Below are 20071 nucleotides of genomic sequence, written 5' to 3' on the forward strand. Positions count from 1 at the left end.
TTATATTTCAATATATTTCAGTTATTTTCTACAGTGCCCATATATTATTTTATAAACAGGAAGGGAAAAATCAAGTCAATGTTCAATTAATCTATAGCAATCCTGGAAAATGATTACCTACTTTCAGTGGAAAATTTGTAGTCTGTATAATTTATTGGAGCGACATTCAGCTAATTTAATTTTATTGAATTGCAGTTGTGAAGAACAGGAGAATTGTTCTGTTTCCAAAGCATTGTTTGAATTTAACCGTTTAATGGTGGGCCCCATTTAGATAGAGATGCCAGCATTGTTTGGTAATGCTGAGTATAGTCTCCGCAAGGAAGGCTGGTGACCCATATTTGGGTGACATTGTAATTTCTTTAAGGAGAACTTTAGTATCGTAGGGTAATTTCTGAAATTCATTATCTTTATTTCTTCTTTTTAAAATTTGTCTGTAAATTTTTAGCTTAGCATCAGTCTGGATCAGAGTGAATTTATACAGGAGTGTTTCTGAGCAGGCCAGCAAATTCCTTCTTGAGTCAGGCTGACAATGTAGCTACTCAGGTTCTTACACTCAGACTGAGGACCAGTTCTCTCCTTAAAGTCATCCACACTAAGGCATTCTACGTCTTTCATATCCTGGCCCACTTTACGTTGTTCATTCAGACTCATCTTTTCACTGATGTGTTGATTTGTTCATTCCATAAATATACCAGGTATCGTGCTAGGTATTGGAGATATAACAGTGAAGCAAACAGACACAACTGGTATAGAGCAAACAGTCTCATCAGGGAGCTAGACAAGGAAATATGCCGTTTTATAATACAGTGCCAAGAGTTATAATAGGGGTAAGAACAGGATACTATGGGAGCTTATAAAACAGGTGTCTAACCCAGCCCAGCAAGGAGAAATCAAGGAAGGCATCCTGACGCAGGTGGTGTCTGAGCTGGGGCCTACATGTGGACCTGAATTCCCACCAGGTGCTGTAGTAGTGGTGGGGGTTGGGAGAGGGGCTTAAAGAGAGAGTGTTCCAGGCCGTGGGGCAGCATCTACAAAGACCTGAAAGCAGAAGAGTGACAGAATTGCATTTGTGTTTAGAAAGACTGTCCAGGCTGCTCTGAAGAGAATGGATAGCAGGCAGGGAGACCAGTGAGAAGGATGCTAAGAGATGAGAGAGAGTAACCTGACCTTACTTAATGGCAGTGGAAATGGAGGAAAGTAGACAAACTCAAGAGATATTTGCTAGTTATCAGAGCTTATTGTCTATGGAGACAAGCAAGAAGGAGGAGTCTGGAATGACTTGGACAACTTTCAGTGGGTTGGGGGACACTGGAGGATGGATAGGTTTACCTGGGAGGAGAACGGGATCCATTTTGGATCTGTGGGTTTGAGCTAAGTGACAGTGCCCATGGGAGATTCTGGTCTCAGCAGAGAGGTCTAGGCTGGAGGTATACACCTGAGGATCACTGGGATCCAGGTGGCAACTGAAGCCAGGGGAGAGGCTGGGAAAACCCACGGAGAGAGGGGAGGGCATGAGGCCACACGGTGTAGAGCGGAGCCTTAAGGAAGACCAGCTTATACGGGACATGTGTGGGAGCCTGAGATGGACTGCCAGCAGAAGGGGAGAGACCAGCAGAGAGGGCTATCACAGAAGGTAAGGAGAGGGGAGATGGGCATTTTCAAACGTTACGGAACCGTATTTCACTGACTAGAGGATGCCTTGGATTGTGAGACACGCTCATATTTAATGACCCACTAAGAGACAATGCTGCCAAGTAAACTGTGACTTATCGTTGATCGTAAGGCACATTCTTCCGGAGATTAAAAAAATGCTAAACAACTTAAGCGTATGTTAGAATCAAAGAGCTATTATAAGTTGAAGACTAAAACATGTGTTTTAAATTTACCAGGAAAAGTGATTATTGACTATTGTGGGAGTCGTGTTAGTGAAGTATGGGGGTCAGAAGTAAGAGCAGAGTAGCTTGAGAAATGAAGAGAGGTAGGGGTTGGGTTGAGGGGTGCTTAACAAATTGCATAGATCCCCCCAGAGTTCCAAGCTGAGAGAGAGAGAATAAATAAGATAGGTATAACATACAATATTGCCTTTTATTTTTCTGATAAAGCTAATATTGGAGAATGTGCTTTGTATCTGTATCCATGCGGTCTTCTTAGTATTGATCCCCAGAACTGGGCCCACCCTGGTGGGACTGACCAGCACAAACCTACCCCTGGGAGGGTCTGCCCTGTGGATCCCACGGCATGGAGGGACAGACAGAACACGCTTCCTGCAGGCAGACAGAGCCTGAGGAGAGAGAGCAGGGGCGGGCCTACACACGGGCAGGTTCTCCTTCCAAACTCATCAATCAGATGAGGAGAAGAAGAGAACGGCCAAGAATGTGATGCCCCTGGAGTGGGACACCTTCCCGGAAGGAAACATCAGGAGCAGGGGTGACTTGTTCCCCCTTCACAATAAGAGCGTAGTGACAGTATAACTAACACTACCAAGAAATGGAGCCAGGAGAGAAAGGGGAACATAGCACATACCAGCTATCTTCATTCCCAGCCATCCAGCTTATTCCCTCTGCTGCTTGGAAAAATTATCCGTCTCTTCACATAAATTCTCTAAATTATCTTGCTTCACCACAGAAGGCCAGCGCCATTGTCGTTTTCTTTATGACATCTCCGGAGTCCGGCCCAGCCCAACCTGCCCCATCTTGGTATTCCATTATTTGTTTTATGCTTCCTTGTTACACATGTGTACATTTTGTCTCCTGATGGTATAAGCCCCTGGATGTGGAGACAATGTAATATCCTTCTGTTATGCCCCCTTTAATCACAGAAACACTGCCTGATCCATTATAGGTGAGGCCAATTTATTGAACTGGATTAAATGGTGTGCAAAGATGGTGAGATGTAACCCCACCTTTGGGAACTCTCAATCCAATAGCTGCCTGGGAGAGAGTCAGACGCAGTTCACACCAGCCCTTCTGTATGATTCACAGGTTCCTGTGTGGGTTTCAATGCCCAGATATGCGCCTGAGCCATGCAGCGTCCCCTCTCTAATCCACAGATGGTTTGCAGACAAGCATGACCATTACTCCCCTTTGTACCGACCTCAAAAGAAGGCAAATGTTTCTTAGACATCTCTGAACTCTCCTGTGAAAACTAAAATGACAGCAGGCCTTTCTAGAAGGAGCCACCCCTCCGAGATGTGTGGTGAAACGCGTGCCTGTTCTGGAGCCAAGGCCTCCTCGGCATCTCTAGTCCCCCCTATTTCTTTGTTGGCAGAAGAAATTCAATAAAACATGTTGACTCAACATCCGACACTACAACACAATCAGATAAGACCTGGCACTTAAAACTAAACCTTCATTCCTAGTATATTTTCACCGCTTGGACGGGAAGGCAAATTGATGAGATTTCCATTATATCTGTCTGTCTTTGATGTACGTTCTGACTTCCCGAAACTGTAGCAGATGAAGCAGAGGTTGCCGACTGCCAGAAGCATTTGTTTGTTTTTATTTATTTATTTACTCAGTAAGAACAAGAAGAAGGGCTTTGTAGCTTCACTACATATAAGAAAAGGCAAAAATTACAAGGTGTCCAAACTTTGCTTACCCACTCTTCCCCATGATCTCTGAAAATCCAAGGGGAACAGCCATCAGTGCATGTGAGGGAGTAAAGCTTATTAGATAAGACAGAAGCGTGTTTTCCTCTCACGTAGCAGTCCAGGTATGAGAGCTGGTATGGGTACCCAGCCTCCTTCCAGCCTCTTGCTTCATCCTAACTAGGTTGTCACCTTGGCCTCCCGGTCCAAGAGAACACACATCCTTGTGCCAGCTAGGGGGAGGTGAGGAGAGGGGCAGGACAGAGCGTGCCCCAGAAGCGGCCCACATCACTTCAGCACCCCTCCCCTTAACCAGCATGTGGACAAATAGCCACACGTAGCTGCACTGCAGTCTTACTCTGGTCCTTTTTGTGCTGAGCTAAAACTCATGGGTTCTAGGACTATACGAAGAAAGAACTGGTTTGAGAGAACAGCTGGATTCCTAGGCCATAGTTCCCTAAGGTCAAAGCTATCTCCAATTGATCTTTTTCTCATCACCTTGCATCTCCCTAAATGTTGACCGAAGAGGAAGGCTTCTTAAGGGAGGGAATGCAGAGGACAGCCCAGTGGGAACACTGCATAGCCTCTCCCAGAAGGGGGGCCACATGGCGGTCTGGGGAAATCCGGTGAGGTCATGGGCCGTCATTTCATCTCTCTCGAGCTCATGTTCCTCTCTTTCAAGCAGGGCTGATGATTCCTGTGGAATCTGCTTCACAGGGCTGTTAAAAGGATGCTGCTTTTATTGTGGCTACTATTTAATGAGCACCTACTGTGTTTCAAGCACAGTGCTGAGTGCTTTGTTCACGTCATTTCATGTCAACCTTACAATAGCTGAGTAAATTGAGACTGGGATAGTTCTAGTGAGATGCCCAGTGCTGTGCGTTTATTTATCCATTCAACAACCATCGAGTGCTTGCTGTGTGCCAGAGACACTGCTGGGAAGGCAGCAGTTACAGGGATGATGAGTATTTACAGAGAGCAGAGGGCATATGTGACGGGGAAGTGCCCTGGTCAAGGGGTCAGGAATGTTCGGGTGTCTTTCAAAGCAGACGCAGCAGTTATTTAGACCAAGGAGCTGGGTAGAGTGTGAGAGGCAATGCTTGGAAGGCCCTGAGGTGAGAGAGGAGCTGGACTTGGCAGGACTCTAAGAACCCCAGTGTGACTGGAGGGCAGAGAGACAGAGGGAGAGAAGCCGGCAGAGGCCAACTCAAGCCCCAGCAAGATGAACCTGAACTTGAAGCCATCTTGTCTGGCCCCGAAGCTTGTGTGGAGAGATTGGATGATGACATACTTGGAACATGAGTTGGGGCAGTACCAGGGAGGAGGAGATGTCGGTGAATTTCCTTTGTGTCTTAGACGTGTCTCTGACGACCAGGAAAGGGCCCAGATTGAACATGCCTGCATACACGAGGTGTCCGTGTACATCACTGTCCTCCCACAGCATCCAGTTCCGTGCGTGTGCACACGCTCGGCTCAGGGCTTGCCTGGGATGATCGATCCAGCCCCTGTTCTATGTCTCGTAAGCAGAATTACTGCTGGGGTCAGGAGAGAGAACAGCTGTTCCTGAGTCTCTCAGCTCTGCCAGGGTCTCTGCAGTCACATTTCACCATCCTGATGAAGTGACTGACAAGGTCCCTCCAGCCCTGAAATGGCTTGGGGACAAAGGACTCCCTGATGGCCCAGAGAAAAGGAATAAAGGCACTGAGGTGGCCGTCCCCACACCCTACATCCTGGCACCTCTCTCAGCACTGCCAAGTGGAGCCCCCAACAGGATACTGAGTCCAGGACTCAACAAGCCGGTATAGCACGCGTTGCGTACAGAATATGGAAGGTGCATAGGTGAGTTTGCAGCTAACTGAGGTGACCAGGCGCTTTCCCAAAAGGATTACAAATACGCCGGCAACACTCATTTCTACAGCTCAGTGAAAGAGCAGATAATCCACACTGTGGGGTTTTCCAGAGGCAGAAGCTTTCCGTCCTGCTGAAGGGCCATGTCCCGTGCCTCTGGTCCTTGGCACATGCAGTTCCCTGTCCCTGGACTCATCCGTGTGCTACATCTTTATGCTGGTTAACGAACTCATCGTTCAGGTCTCAGCTCAGAGAGCACATCTTCCTGAAAGCCTCTTGTAACTCCTTGAACTGAGCTGGACACCCCTCCCGCGCTCACCCCTACCTTAGATCCTTTCGTGGTACGTGCCCCTGAGTCTCTGTCTCTCTCACTGCATTGCGTCTGTCATTCCACTGCTATACCTCAGCCCCCAGAACAGTGAGTGCCAAAAGCTGCAGGAATGACTGAATGAGTTCTTTCTAATTGGTTTGGGTCTAGAAATGGTTGCTGACTTGAGCAGCAGTTAATGGTTTTAACTGCAGAGTTGTGTTTTGCTTAGTACACACCACCACTGTGAGTGGTCCTTATAAGAGCACATAATAGGGAATAATGAAGAGAAGCAGCTGGATGTTTCATTTTTGCCCTTTCCCCTCTGGCCTGCCAAGCTCACTCAGAGCCTGTCTTTGAATAAACAGGGGCTTTTCTGGAGAATTCTAAATTTGGTTGTCAGTTTCAGAGCAGAATTTCTTCTCTGCAACTCTTTAACATTCGGCTAGGCTGCTTGACCCTCTCAGGGCCCCCTCGTGCATTTGCCTTGACGCCTCTTAAAGCCCCCCAAGCCCCCGTTCCCACCTTCCTCCACGTTCAGCTTCGGCCCTTGGTTGAATCAGATTATCTATCTACAAGGTCTTGGTTTTCTCCTTTCTGTGCCCCTTGCGGACATCTCCCCTCCCTCTCCCTGTACCACCTCAGCCCTGTGACCCACCTCCCACCTATGTTTTCTCTTCAGTCCCACAGTCGTACCCCATAAGGTTGTTTATGGCCACTGAGGAAGTGGAGGTACAGCTCCACATCATTGGGAGGGGACGGGGAAGGGATAATTATCACAGGGATGCTTGCTAAGAGTTTTGATTAGACTGCCTTTCCTTACTTCTCTCCTTTTTGTTTTTACTTTACTTTTACTTTAATCCTTTACTTCTCTCAGAACGTCCGCTTAGAGTGTATTTTAGAAACTTGGAACGTTAGGTTTTAACAGTCTGCACCCAGTGTCTTGGTGTAATAAATAAATCAATAAGCCAATTGCCTCAAGTAGTTTGATTGCTGCATGTACTGAGGTACCTTTTGTTCTTCAGTGAATGATTATTTCACACTTGGGAACAACAGACGAGTGTGGGTGTAGGGCTTGTCCTTGCCTCTGATTCGCAAGCTGACCTGGGAAGTCATTTCCAGTGATGTGTGTACCTTACGAGCAGCCGCCAAATGCTCTCTATCCTTCCCTTTGACAGTTTTCCCAAGTTATATGTGTCATAAATACATTTCTCACTTGCCAGAATAGTCTCCGGTTTGTTTGGAATCTGACAGGTCCCTTGACACCACATTCTTAAATCTCACTAACATAATTTATATCCAAAATGCTGCCTTGACAGGAAAAGAAAGATTGCATGATTTCCAATTCGGGTTGAAAATCAGATCCAAGTTATGAAAACACTGAGACTTCCTAGACCCTATGGATTAATCATGATTATCCTAGCATGGAATACTTTTTGGGGGAGGAACTACCCTCCATTTATTGTTTCTGTCAAAATCTTTAATTGGAAAACTTTTTGCAATGGGAATATTGTCATTTCTAAAGACGCACTTACTTAGTTCGTGATTGTTTCAACCACGGTATACTTGTACTTTATTGGAAGTAGTATGCATGCCCCTGAAAAGTTGTCTGTAAACTGAATTTTTACAGATAAATTCATATGCTAAATACACACGAGGAGCTATTATTTTACTTTATGTGTTCTTTTGTAATTAGAAAAATGACTCCCAAATTCATTTGAGAAGTATAATGCTCAGAGGCTAGGTCTTGTTTAAATGAAGTAATTTTAAGAATCAGGCAAGATTGCCAATGCACTTCTGCTCGCAATAGTTCTGGCTTAGTTATGTCCAGGTACATCCCAATAGGAGATGGCAAATTTTGTAAATTCTGCATTTCTCATTGATACTCAAAATGCTCACACAGGAAATCTGCCCTTTAGAGCCGCTCCTTGCTCTTTCTTGTCTCATTCTTTCAGGGAAGAAAGTGGGGTGCCAGCTCAGAGCTGGGCCTATGACATGTTCTACTGGAATATTAGGTAACTTATGAAGTAATTTCTCATGGGCCACTCAGCCTCGAGCTGTATGATCGTGTGTGTTCTGATTATCTATTTCTGTGTAGAAACCACCCCTCTGGTTAGTAGCTTAAGAAATGCATTATTGTGGGTTTTCTGTGGGTTTTCACTCAGCGGGTTAGTTCTCTCTTGGGTGTCCCACATAGGGTTGCAGTCCAGTGGTGGCTGGGGCTGCAGTCATCTGACGACTCGACTGGGCTGGGTGGTCACGGTGGCTCATTTATGTGACTTCCAGAGGCTGGCTGCCAGCTGAGAGCTCAGCTGGCTGTCCACCAGAGAGCACTTATATGTGACTTCTTATGTGGCTTGTTCTTCTCCAAACATGGTGGTTGGGTTCCAAGAGGGGACATCTGCAGAGTAAATGTTCCATAGACTCAGGCAGAAGCTTCAAGGCTCCCTATGACTTTGCTTCAGAAATCCCAGCACTTCACTCCTGCCACTTTTCTGTTGGTCAAAGCAAGGGACTAAGGTCGGTCCAGATTCAAGGGAAAAGGAATTCAGCTTTGCCTCTTGAGTTGCAGTATACAGATAAGGTCCACGTCTTGACTATCTGCCATAATGTGTGTCAGAAGAAGAGCATTCTCTAAAGGTATGAGATTACATAAATATGCAAGGCAGCAGAGGCATTGTAGTGCAGTATATGGTAGGTTATGGAAGGATTAATAGGTACAAATGCATTGTCCAGCCTTGTTGGGTAGAATTCAGTAATAGGGAGCACACACCGAATGAGCCTCTCTCCCTAGAAGCCAGGTCGCATCCCACAGAGGGAAACATACCTGTCCACTGGCCCCAGGCCTAAATTAGCAGACTCGTATTACAGATGGTTGAATCACACGCCTGGTAAGGGAATTTAAGGAACCCAGTTTCGAAGGCATAGTTACCTTTACCGAAAAGTTCCCACAAGCATGTATCTTACTTATATTGAGTCAGTAAAACCATCTTCATAAATTAGAATTATATGTTACTTCACAAACACGTAGAGAACTGTGCAGTAATATGTCTAGTACACTTGTTTTTCAGCTCACATGGTGGGAGAGCGCAGTGAAGGCTGTGCCTATGGAATACCTTATCTACTTGGAACCACACCTTCGGGTGTTTGAGAAAAAGTTAAGTGCTCGCTAAGTACTTGAAAGTCTAATTGCCTCCTTAGTCATGGTGATCATACTAAGTCACAGGTACCCAGTTCCAGCCACCGAGTATGACAGAAGAGGGTCCTTCTCGGCTGGCAACTGTCCTGAGGGCTGTGGGAACTGCTTTTCACCCTTGTAGTATTGTTCTCTCTCCCTGGATATGCTTCTCAGGCTCCCTGGCAATTCGGATTTGTGTTTATCCCTGGTGAAAATTTAGAGGCAAGATAAGCAACGTTTCAAGCTATGTATAGCCAGAGGCTGTGCAGGCAATGAATTAGGCCTTGTTAGACGTATGTGAAAGTGTTGGTCGCTGGGTAAAGTAAAAAGAATATCCCTAGATATGAAAAGCAGATATTTAGAGGCGGTTGATAGAAGTTTGACCCAGAAGATGGCTAGGTGGGATTAGCACCCTATTGATTGATGAAACACACTCTTGTGGGATGCTAGGCATAGAGGATGCTGGAGATGCCATTTATATAGGAACTGTATTTTTGTACTGCCAAGAGGGCAGTCAGTAAGGGTGAGGAATATGGAGGAGGCATGGGAGAGAGGGTGAGGCCAGGGCACCGTACAAATGTGAACCTCAGGGCAGCGGACCCAGCACGGGCCGGGATGGACGTCACTCTTGCCTGACTTCTTCCACGTAGAGCAAGCATCCTAAACAGAGGAGACCTCTCCTGTTCTTCAGCTCCGATGAACAGTCCACACCGTCCCCGTGACAGCCCACTAGGCACCTCTCCATCGGTCACACTAATGTAGACCCACAGTTTGCCTTCCTTCCTCACTTCCCTTTCGACTGTAAATACAGACAGAGCTCCTAGTATGTGCCAGGTACTGTGTCGCATGGAGGGATAAAACCCGTGAACTCTCATGTTGGGAGATACACAATAAACAAGCAAACAGGGAAATATTATTACAGATTACGCTGGGTATTTCCCCAGAATGGGGGTGTGATAAGGAATCACAAGGGGTTCCCACTTTGGTAAGGATGTTCAAGAGGTAACATTAATGATCCCGATGTCATTGGTTAAACTTTGACATGTGTTACGTGGTATTTTTTCAGTTTCTCAAATTGCATGTTGGTAAGGTTCCAATTAAAATCCGTGTTGCCTTTTCTGAGCCCAAGCTGCAGAATGCTGGATGGATGGCAATTCTGGGGAGCAGGGGGACGGCAGCCTGGGTGGCCGGATCCCTCCTGGCTGACACTTTCCTCATCACCACTTTCTCTCCTTAGGGAAAGGAGATGTGTTTGGAGATGTGTTCTGGAAGGAAGCCACCCTTGCCCAGTCCTGTGCCAACGTTAGGGCCTTGACCTACTGTGACCTGCATGTGATCAAACGGGACGCCCTGCAGAAAGTGCTGGAATTCTACACGGCCTTCTCCCACTCCTTCTCCCGGAACCTCATTCTCACGTACAACTTGAGGAAGAGGGTGAGCTGGCAGTTTCAGTTTCTTCTCTACCAAGCCCAGTCCCTGCGCAGTGGGGATAACCAAGGAACAGGAAAGTCCTTTTGTGGTTTATTTCAGTGGAGCACTTGGTGCTAGAGAGGTTGTATTTATTGCTTGGTCTTTAGAGCTTTTGCTATAAAATGAAGGAGACAGGAATGTTGCTAGATTAAAAGATGGATCAAGGCTGGTATTCGTGAGTGTGTCTTTGGGCTTTGCCCCCATCAATATCTAGACCTGCTGGCATTTTGAAAAGATGCATAAGTCAACCAAATGGCTGCGTGGGATCACATAATAAATGTAAACTGAATTCTCCCTGGTGACTGGGACCCACTGAGTGGTGTGAGGACATCAGCCAGCTGGTAATATAATTTTTTAAAACATACGAAAATTATTGCGTGGGCTCCAGAATATAAGAAAGACATGGAATCTGATGGCCTAGAGAATATTTTGTATACAACTGCCAATGTCACTGGTCGAGAAATATTAGTAGTTTTAAGAACCTAAAGATTTCTCATCTGCAGCTGTTTCTTGTGTCCTCACATCATCACAAGTGCTCCCTCCATCTGACTCTGTGAGGATTAAACTATTTGTCTTGTACTCTAGGTTTTCGTGTTTGGTTTTCTTGTACTTTGTCTCTTTTAGTTAATGAGTAACAAGGTAGCTCTGGACCTACTGAAATCGTCTGGAAGGATTGTCATAGGATCCTTCCAAAACTGACCTCATAATCTTTTCCCCCAAAGCGTTCCTCTTCTCATGGTCCCTGGTGCTATTCACATTGTCTGTACCTCCCTGGGCTTCCATGCTAGAAACCTGGCACTATTGTTCGTACTTCTCCCTCTCCCACACCTCGGGTTACTCATCAAATCCTGTGGGTTCCACCTAGGCTTTCAAACCTGAGTCCACACTGTGCTTCCACCTTCAGGAGTCTCCCTGAGCTCTCAGAGCACAACAGCTCTGGTACAGACCCTCCCCATGTCCTGGACCGAGCAGCAGGCTCCAAACACACCCTCCTGCCTTGTCTGTCCTCAGTGCAGCGCTTTCTCCTTTGGCCATGTGAGTGACCTTAAAAACGAATTGGATCATGTCACTCCCCTCTGTAAAGATTTTCTACTCCTTCCCTGACTACAGAATAATGTCTGTACGCTTCAGCATGGCTCATATGGCTTTTCATATCTGGTCCAAACATGACCCCCAAGCCTCAGCCTCTGTCACTCTTCCCATGGCCTGAACATTCTGCCATGAGACCTTCAGACAGCTCTGCAGGCACGCGACCCCCTTTCAGAGCATTGTACCTCTCCATGTGGCTTCCTGGGCCTAGAATTCTTTTCCCTCCTTCTATGTGTGGCAAACGCCTGATGACTGTTAAGATTCTAATAAAATGTTTATTTGTTCATTCATCAAACCCTGGGCAGACCAACTGAACTAGGCAGGTGTATAAAACTGAGTAGCACCCAGTGCCCTATCTCCAGGAACCTAACCTCTAATAGAGAAGATCGCCACAAGGAAGGGTAGTGCAGTACGTGACGCACGTACAACGAGTGTGATTTATACAAAGGATTGTGGAAGCTTAAAGAAGGAGGGCAGCTAAAGGGGGAGCTGGAGAAAAAGAGTCTGTGGGTGATACCTGAGTTTACAGGATGAGTTTTCTCCCAAAATGAGGGAGAGCAGGTGTTTGTTAGAGGGGCAGTTTGAACAACGAAAGGCACAGAGAAAGGAAACAGCCTTTTGTCTTCCAGGTCCTTTCTGCAAGGTTCCAAAGCCCTGTCATTGGGTTACCCCAACAATATGCTTCCACCTGTTTGAAATCCCTTGAATTGGATTGCCTTATGAGTCTCTGCTCAGAGACTGGGGAGGGCAGGGTCTTGGTGTCCCAGGACCCAACCCAGTACCGAGAATGAATAAACATTTGGGGAGGGCAAAGAGAAAGTGATGGGATGTCCGGACTTCCGTTGCCACATCATAAAATGTGAGGTTGCGGCTAGATGATTTTTATGGTTCTGTGATTTGAAAGCTGGTCCCATAAATTCCAGTGGGGCATGGGCAGTGATGGAGAAGAGAACATTTACAGTTCTTCTCTGTTTATCTGAGAACACGGATAAGCTTGCTGGTGATACTTTCAGTCAAGTGGTTTCTCTTAAAGTCTATTTTTTGATTTATTCCTTCTTTTTATGAAAGCAAGTTGATTATAATCAGCTTTCAGTGTAGCTGGTAAGATAGATTGAAGAAAATGTGCAGTGTGGGTTATTTGAAGGAGTAATCATCTCGGAATAATTGTAGATCAAATCTGCCTTAAAAAACAAGGATGACAACAAAAACAACACCTCTGACTGGATTGTGGCTGTAAGACCAGAATGATTGACAGCTCTGTAGAAGAGAAGACGCAGGGGCTACATCTTTGGAGCACTATTGTGGAGGAGCATTAGGCATGGTCTGTACGGCTGGCTGTGGGTGCAAAGCAAGAGCCGAAGCTGCAGACAGTATAAGAAAAACCTCGGAAAAGCTCAGAGCTCATGATCTTTTCAATGCAATGAACGCAATAGGCAGCTTTGAATGATACCAAGTTCCTGTCCTGAAGGTATTTAGAGATCCCCTAGGTGCCCCTCGGAGTCATTTGGAGGAGACTTAGGTACCCACTGGAGAGTCAAATCAACTGACCTTTCAATTTCCTGCTAATTTCAAATGCCAATGAGTCTGGTATGGATGCAAGAAAATTTTAGTGAGATGCTTTGTGTAAAGAGGTAGCCTTTCTTTTTCTTGGAAAAAAGAGGCTTGTCATTTTGGTATTGCCATTGTAATCTCTCCTTGTGTCTTTCTGAGAATTAATTTATAGTTACATGGGGCATAGAAGACAAGAACGTTACATGCATGAGTTATCCTTGTAGCTTATTTTTTTTCTGGCAAAGTGAAGTGTATTCTTGTGGCTGTTTCTATGTTGGCAAAATCAAGCGTGTTATTTCCAAAGATTCCTGAGAACACAATGCCTTTGACATCTGTTTGGGGAACTGTTTGATCTTGTAGATTTCCTCCTTTGTGCAGCAGTGACTCTGAGCTGGAAGGTGCCTCAGTGGCCATGCAGTCTCTCTTTCGTTTCGCCACCACCCTCATTTCACAAATAGGACATTTTACAGAAAGTTCACAGAGCTGGGTTAGTAATGAAAGAATTGGAGCCAGAAATGACTCTTTGACCAGGCCTCCTCCTGCTTCTCACACCTTCATGGCCTGGCCTCTGTTTTCTAAGCCTCATCCTTTTATTTCTAAACCCATGTGTGTGAGCACCACCCAGCTCTCAGCAGTGCTTTTGGGACTCAACTCAGGAAGGGACCTGTTGCCTTCCTCTATTTCCTCCAAAGACACCTGAGGTCATAGGTGAGGATGAGGAGGCAGAATCTAGAGACCAATCCAGTATTTTTATCTTTGGATTTCCTCGCCTGTGGGCTCTGACCCAGAGTAGACCTCGGTCTGCGTCCTGCTTCTGCCACTTAGTGCTCTGCAAGTTACAAATGCTTCCTCATCTGTAAAATGGGATGATGAAAAGTTCTATGTTGTAGAATAATTGTGGAGATTAAATAAGATAATACTGGTAAATCTCTTATGTACAGGGTCTGGCACACAGTATGTGCTCAGTTAAATTGGGAGAAATTGTGATTTTGTTTTGTCCAATTGACACCCTACTCTGTTCTACTCTACTCTTTATTATCTTCTGCCTTTTGGAAAATAAAAAAAGACAGTCCCTCTGCCTTTGCTAATACTGGCTCCTTGCTCTGCTGAATATCCTGTGGGGCGGACTTTATCCCAGGGTTCTCTGCACCTCTTGCAGCAAAAGAAGGGCCAGCTGATCTAGAAAGGGACATGGTGCTGGCCTCACTGTCATTTTTAGCTCCTGCCACTGGAGAGATCAGCACTTACGCACTGTTTTGGCCAGTTCCATCCATGGAGGAAAAATTAGGCTGTTTTGACATCTCAGGTCAGTCACCAGAGAGTCAGAGTTTTGCCAAGAGGAAAGCACAACATCTTGTTTCCTTGGAGGGAGGTGGCATGTAGTTGTTCATGAAAACAACGGGAGGTGCAGCCTTCCTCCGTTATCCCAGACCTGTGGCTCTCCTGGCGTTTTCCTCCCGGCCCCAAGTCATCTTCTGTCTGCAATCAGAGCTTTGTCCTGTTAATAGTAACATTACCAACTCCAGATGTTGTGCAAGCTATGTCAGAATGTTCATACGTGTTTTATGTCAGCTTACTAAACCCTCAGTCTGGTCTAATGACATCACAGAAGCAACCCCATTCCTGAAGGGAATAAAGTAGGACACAGCAGAGAAGAGAATCATTTTTCCAAGCCCCCCAACCCCCCTCTGAGAAGTGGCAGATTCCAAACCTTGCACGGGGACCTCCTCCTAAGTAGCATCACGTCCTGTGGTCCTGCGGTCGGCCTCCCTGAAGTATGGCTCTCCGCTATTCCCATGTGGGCATTTGTTTGCTCCTGCTTCTCCCAGCCTGTTGACTTTTCAGGGGTGGCACAGGTTGCCTCCAGAGTATTTCTAATGCCTTTCTGTACTCCCCAGCACACTCAGAATCTTGTACAGCAAAATCACAGGGATATCCCAGGTTGGGAGATATTAGAAGTATCCCCTTACAGGAACAGGCACACCACAGCTGCAGGTGCTGGGAAGGCATGACACACCCACTTTGGTTAGGCACTCGGCCCACTGGCCATGATATTAGTGACTTACTAGACAGACCACCAGCTTCTGGTTTGAATCCTGGTTTGACCACTGACTAGCTGTGTGTCCTTGGGCAAGTAACTGAAGTATTCTAAACCTCAGTTTCCGCATCTGGAACAAGGGTCTAATAAAAGTTTCTCCTAATTAGGTGTATTGAGAAGATCACATATATTAAAACAGCAAAAATGGAAAGTGACATAGCACCTGTAGGAATCGTTCAATACATACATGTTTGTTTCCTTCCCTTCCTATTGTCCATCTCCTCCCTCCACCTTCAGCCTCCTCCACCCTTGGAGGTCTGAGTTCATGCTTTGCTTCCCTTTGCTTATCATAACCAGATCCTTTCTTTAATCCGTGTTTCACGTAGGCGCTACTTTCTTTTCAACTTGGGATGAGGTTTCATTCCCTCCTGCTACCTATGAGGATGGGTCTTTCCACTCATCCTAGCGCAGTAGAGGAAACGTTCCACACTTAAATGGTGCCCTGCAGGCAAGCAGGTAATTCACAGCAGCCAGTCATGGGATGATTGGCACCCCATGGTAACTGGGAGTGGTTCTCATTTTCTGTGCCTGGGCCTTTATTTTTAAAGCTAATATTGTTGTGTATTTGAGTATGTTTTGCAGAGTGTTTGCTTATATTAATTTGTTCCACGATGGATTTTTCTTAGCTTGATAAGGCCCCTCCCTTGGGAGGGAGCTGGGACTATGGTTACTGGTGCTTTCAAAGCAGGGGCCTCCTAATGCCTGTTTTCTAAAACTGAGGTTGCCATAGTGAACTGTTTTGAATACTGTATGTATATTTCTAGCCTGCTTTAACCAAAAGGAATTTTATTCTGGAGAAGAGTAGATCAAATCAACTCGGAAAGAGCTCTGCTAATAAGTGATATCGGAAAGCCTTTCGGTTTTCTCCCTGAACAAATTCTTGTAGAAGATTAATACAATGGAGAGACCACAAAGCAAGTTGCTTAGAAATGCATCTCCTTCGCCGCTCAATCATCACAGCCTAAATTTTTTAAATGCTCTCTACATAGCCCATATTTTCCTTGTCACCCCTCCATAGTGAGGGCTTCTGTGGAATTAAAATCATCTATTAGACTGTAAAGCCATAAAGATAATAAAATCAGGGTGTTGGACTAGGGGTGGAGGAAGGAAACAATGTGAGTGATAAGATCATCATTCTTTCAGGACAACACAATATAAATCGAAGCCAAGTACCTTTATCCTCAAGAGGATCAGAGAGCGGTGTTAGGGACCTGTGCAACCTTCCATGGATGCTCAGAGGTCCTCCCTGGACCCCAGAACACAGCAGAACTCCATCGTGATCCCGGGGGTGGGAGGTGATGCAAGTATTCCGTGCTTCGTTATGTATAAATCAACTTAAACTGCAGGTGGTCAGGCTATATTTGGCCATTTTTAAGGAAATGATTAAGTTCTGTAATGAGAGTGGGCTTTAAAGCTAGATCTTCACATCTGGGCCCCCCCTTGCCAGCTGGGAGATTAAGGCGGAGACTGAACAAGTACAATTGTTTCTCTTCTGTGCAGTCGTACTGTCTACCCCAACGGGTAGCTCTGGGGAAGGATGACCAAGTGCCAAGCACGGTGCCTCACATGGAGCAGGTACACAGTCAAGTTAGTGCCTTCCTATTATCTGTAGGAATGGCTCATAGTGGAATCATAGGGAGCAGTAGGGAGTGATGGTCAAACATGTGGACTCTAGAGTCAGAGTACTTGGGTTCAAATCCAGGCTCTCCTTCGTGACCTTCGGCCACTTACTTGAGCTCTCTGGGCCCCCATCCATTCATTTATAAAACAAGGGCAGTCATAGTACCTTGGAAAGGTGCTTTGACATAGCAAGTTCTCAGTATACGTGTTGCTGTCATTACTGTTATTGATGAGCTTAGCTTTTCTGGACATGCAGAGATCCCATGGGGTGCTAAAAATTTTAAACGAGGAGAAGGGGCTGAATTTTAACTAGAAATGTCTTCTTCAGACGATTCCCAGATCTGTGCCTGGGCCCTTCAAGTAGCACCAGAGTACCAGGTGATTATCAGGGAGGTTCGGTATAGAATGGCGCTGTGGGCCTCACCACAGATCTGATTTCTAGTTACAACAGAACGGATGCAGGGAATGGGAGAGTCCAACCTTAGGGAAGGTGCTGGGGGAAGGAAGTTGTACTTTATCTTATCCACCTTGGTGTAGTGTTACACAGTGTGTTTATCACACGTTAGAAAAGATCTGACCTAGTTTAGAAGACTGTGAGGCCGAGGTAGCCTTGTGGAGAGTAATGTACCTTCGTAATATTTTCTTAGAACTGTGTTTGACTCATAATAAAGAGGGTCATGCTAAGGAGTTAGGCCTGGGTTCCGTCCTCAGTAAGCACGTTGGCTCCTTGGTTGATGTCTTAGGTGGTTAGCACCACATTTTTCACATTTATTTGGCCCCTGAACACTTTTTTGAATTATGCTGGTAAGTATCTATTACCTATTGTAATATAGCTGTTAACATCCGTCAGAGCCAGGGTTTTGCAGAACAGCTTTAGGAAACAGAGACTATGCTCTTCAATGTCTCTTCTGGCTCAGATGGTCAGGGACCTGTAGAATGGGCAGGTTTTGTCTGTGAAACATCAAGAAGCCGGTAGTGGGAATCGTACCCATTCGATCCTCAGTTAAATCCTGAACAGAGATTACTGGCCGAGTCTCCCGGCTCTCTGAACAGCTTCCTGAACTCAGCTTTCCCCTCCCTGCCCCTGTGCCCAGTAGTCCTTCCATTTTCTGGTGAGCAGCCGGCCTTATGTTACCAAAGAATCTTTTGTCCTCATTTTGGCAGCATGTGAGCTCATAAAAGGCTGTGAAGGATGTTTTCTCCTTGGCTTCAAAGTCCCTTCTTGCAAGTTACTTTCTCGTTCTTTTATTGGCTCAGTCAAATTTCATGTTCCTGCTATGTTTCTGTGCTTTCTTGTTCCCGCTGAAGTACTCCTTGCACTCTTAAAAATTGGCTCTTTGGTTTTCAGCATGTCCTTATAATTTTGCCAGTGAGTCATGGAGGTTTTCATTCCAGCCGGTGCTTTTATTAGGTTGGCGAAAAAGTAATTGCGATTTGAAAGGTTAAAAACAGTTGCAAAAACCCCAATTACTTTCACACCAACCTAATAGTAAGTGGAGAATCAGGATTTGAACCCAGGCGGCCTGTCATAAGAATAACTACCTTCGAAGACATTAGATTAATGGAAGCAAATGTTAGGTCAAGCCCTCCAAGGGGGCTGTGAACACGTGCACGCGCAGCTCACACTAAAGTTCTCCCAGCCCAGATGTCCCTGCAGGCAGTTTCCGATAGAACGTGTGTCGTGGGCCCGCCCCACTTGGGTTTGCAGTGAGAACTACAAACGTCCTGGGTTGCAATTTGCTTGTTACTAGTGTCACATAATGGTCTTGTCCTGTCTGTCCTGAAATTAGACTTGTAGGTGACATTCTGAATCCACCGTAGGTCCCTGACGCCATATAGCTTCTCTTTAATCTCTCATGTAGTGAGGCCTCCTGTCTGTTGATCCAATAAGCACTACTCACCTTCTCTTTGTAGCTCTCATGATACTTCCAATTCACTGCACTGTGTGCTTTTTTTTGCTTTTTAGAAGCTCCAAGGGCTGGGCCTTGTTTGCCTGGGTCACCTGTCTGTCTTGATCAGGGCTCTTAGAGCTTGATACAAAGTAAGCATTCAGTACTTAGTGAATGAATGAATGAACCAACAAATGGACCAGCTGACCAGCCAACCAATCAACCAATCAACAAATGAATATACAAGTCCACCAACGGATATGGGGCATGTCCCTCCCCTCTTGTTATTGCTACAAATTTTAAAAACCTTGACTCTAATAAGATGCTATCTGTAGAGAGACCTATCTTTCTCAGTCTGAAGTTTTGCCCCTGTATCTCATAACCATCCCTTTCTCCTTTCCTTTTCCCCAGGCCCTGTGTATAGAGATCTGATGCCAGCATAAAATAATAATAATACTAATCACGCCCATTTATTGAGTGTATGTGCTACAGCCTTTTTATGCATTACTATCTCATTTAGGTCATGAGGAAACTGAGGTCCCATGAGGTTAAATAATTTTCCCCAGATCCAATAATGAATTGGAGCTAGAATTTGAGCCCAAGTCTGGTAATCACTAAGACGATACTCCTGCTTTTGTGCCCCTCCTCTAGATGGGGACCCCACCTCACTGATCGGGAGCTAGCAGCCCTGACTCATGCACCCTCCGTTCCCCCAGAGGAGGCTGTCAGCCAGATGCTGGCTTTGGAGGCTCCAGCATGCCCTGCCTGTCTCCTGTGTAATTCCATTCGAGAGCAGGCGTTTGGCTGCTGCCTAAGGGGGTCTGCGCCTCCCCAGCACTGCGGGACTGGATGGCTGATGGCATTAGAAGGTTTTTATTTGTTTCAAGAAGGGAGAAGGATTGACAAGTCACCTAATTAGACAAGTCACCTAATCCAAAGATGAAGCAAAATGAGGCAGAGAGATCCTCCTGACAAGTTTCTCTTTTGCATGTGGGTCTGCTCTGGTCCCACAGAAAGCCTTGTTGTGGTCTGTGGCAGGAATATTCTGGGCTGCAGTTTGTTTCAGTACATTATGAAGATTCAGGCCGTGGCCCAGAACACGGCCAGGCCTGTGGAGAGGCCTTCACATCAGAGCAGGAATATGATCACCCTGAGTCTAAGGCCTTCTCTGGCCAAGGGGTAGTTAGCAAAAGCTTTGGGGAGGGAACTTTTGAGCTGGATATTGATGGGCGGGGTGGGGGCATTTACTTGGCTGTGAGCAGTCTAGTCCTTTGTGGGTACCCCTCTGCCTCATGGAGGGCACCTCTATGCCCCATGGAAGGCACTGCTATGCCTCATGGTGGACAGGACACAGAGATGGTTGATTTAGTTGCTGATACTTCAGCAAGAAGTTGTCTTTGCATGGATGATGGGAGAATGGTGAATCTGAATCACT

At 45.9% G+C, this 20071-nt stretch overlaps 1 protein-coding gene across 2 annotated transcripts in view; it reads left to right on the top strand.

Moving 5' to 3' along the window:
- Positions 1 to 20071, top strand: part of KCNH1 (potassium voltage-gated channel subfamily H member 1) — a 340626-nt gene that overhangs the window by 255247 nt on the left and 65308 nt on the right. For both annotated transcript variants that reach the window (XM_033094007.1, XM_033094008.1), the window contains exon 10: positions 10157 to 10353. In XM_033094007.1, the coding sequence (XP_032949898.1) occupies positions 10157 to 10353 (197 nt within the window). The remainder of the gene's footprint in view (positions 1 to 10156; positions 10354 to 20071) is intronic.

The sequence above is a fragment of the Rhinolophus ferrumequinum genome, chromosome 22 (genome assembly GCF_004115265.2).
Source record: "Rhinolophus ferrumequinum isolate MPI-CBG mRhiFer1 chromosome 22, mRhiFer1_v1.p, whole genome shotgun sequence".
Lineage (NCBI taxonomy): Eukaryota > Metazoa > Chordata > Mammalia > Chiroptera > Rhinolophidae > Rhinolophus > Rhinolophus ferrumequinum.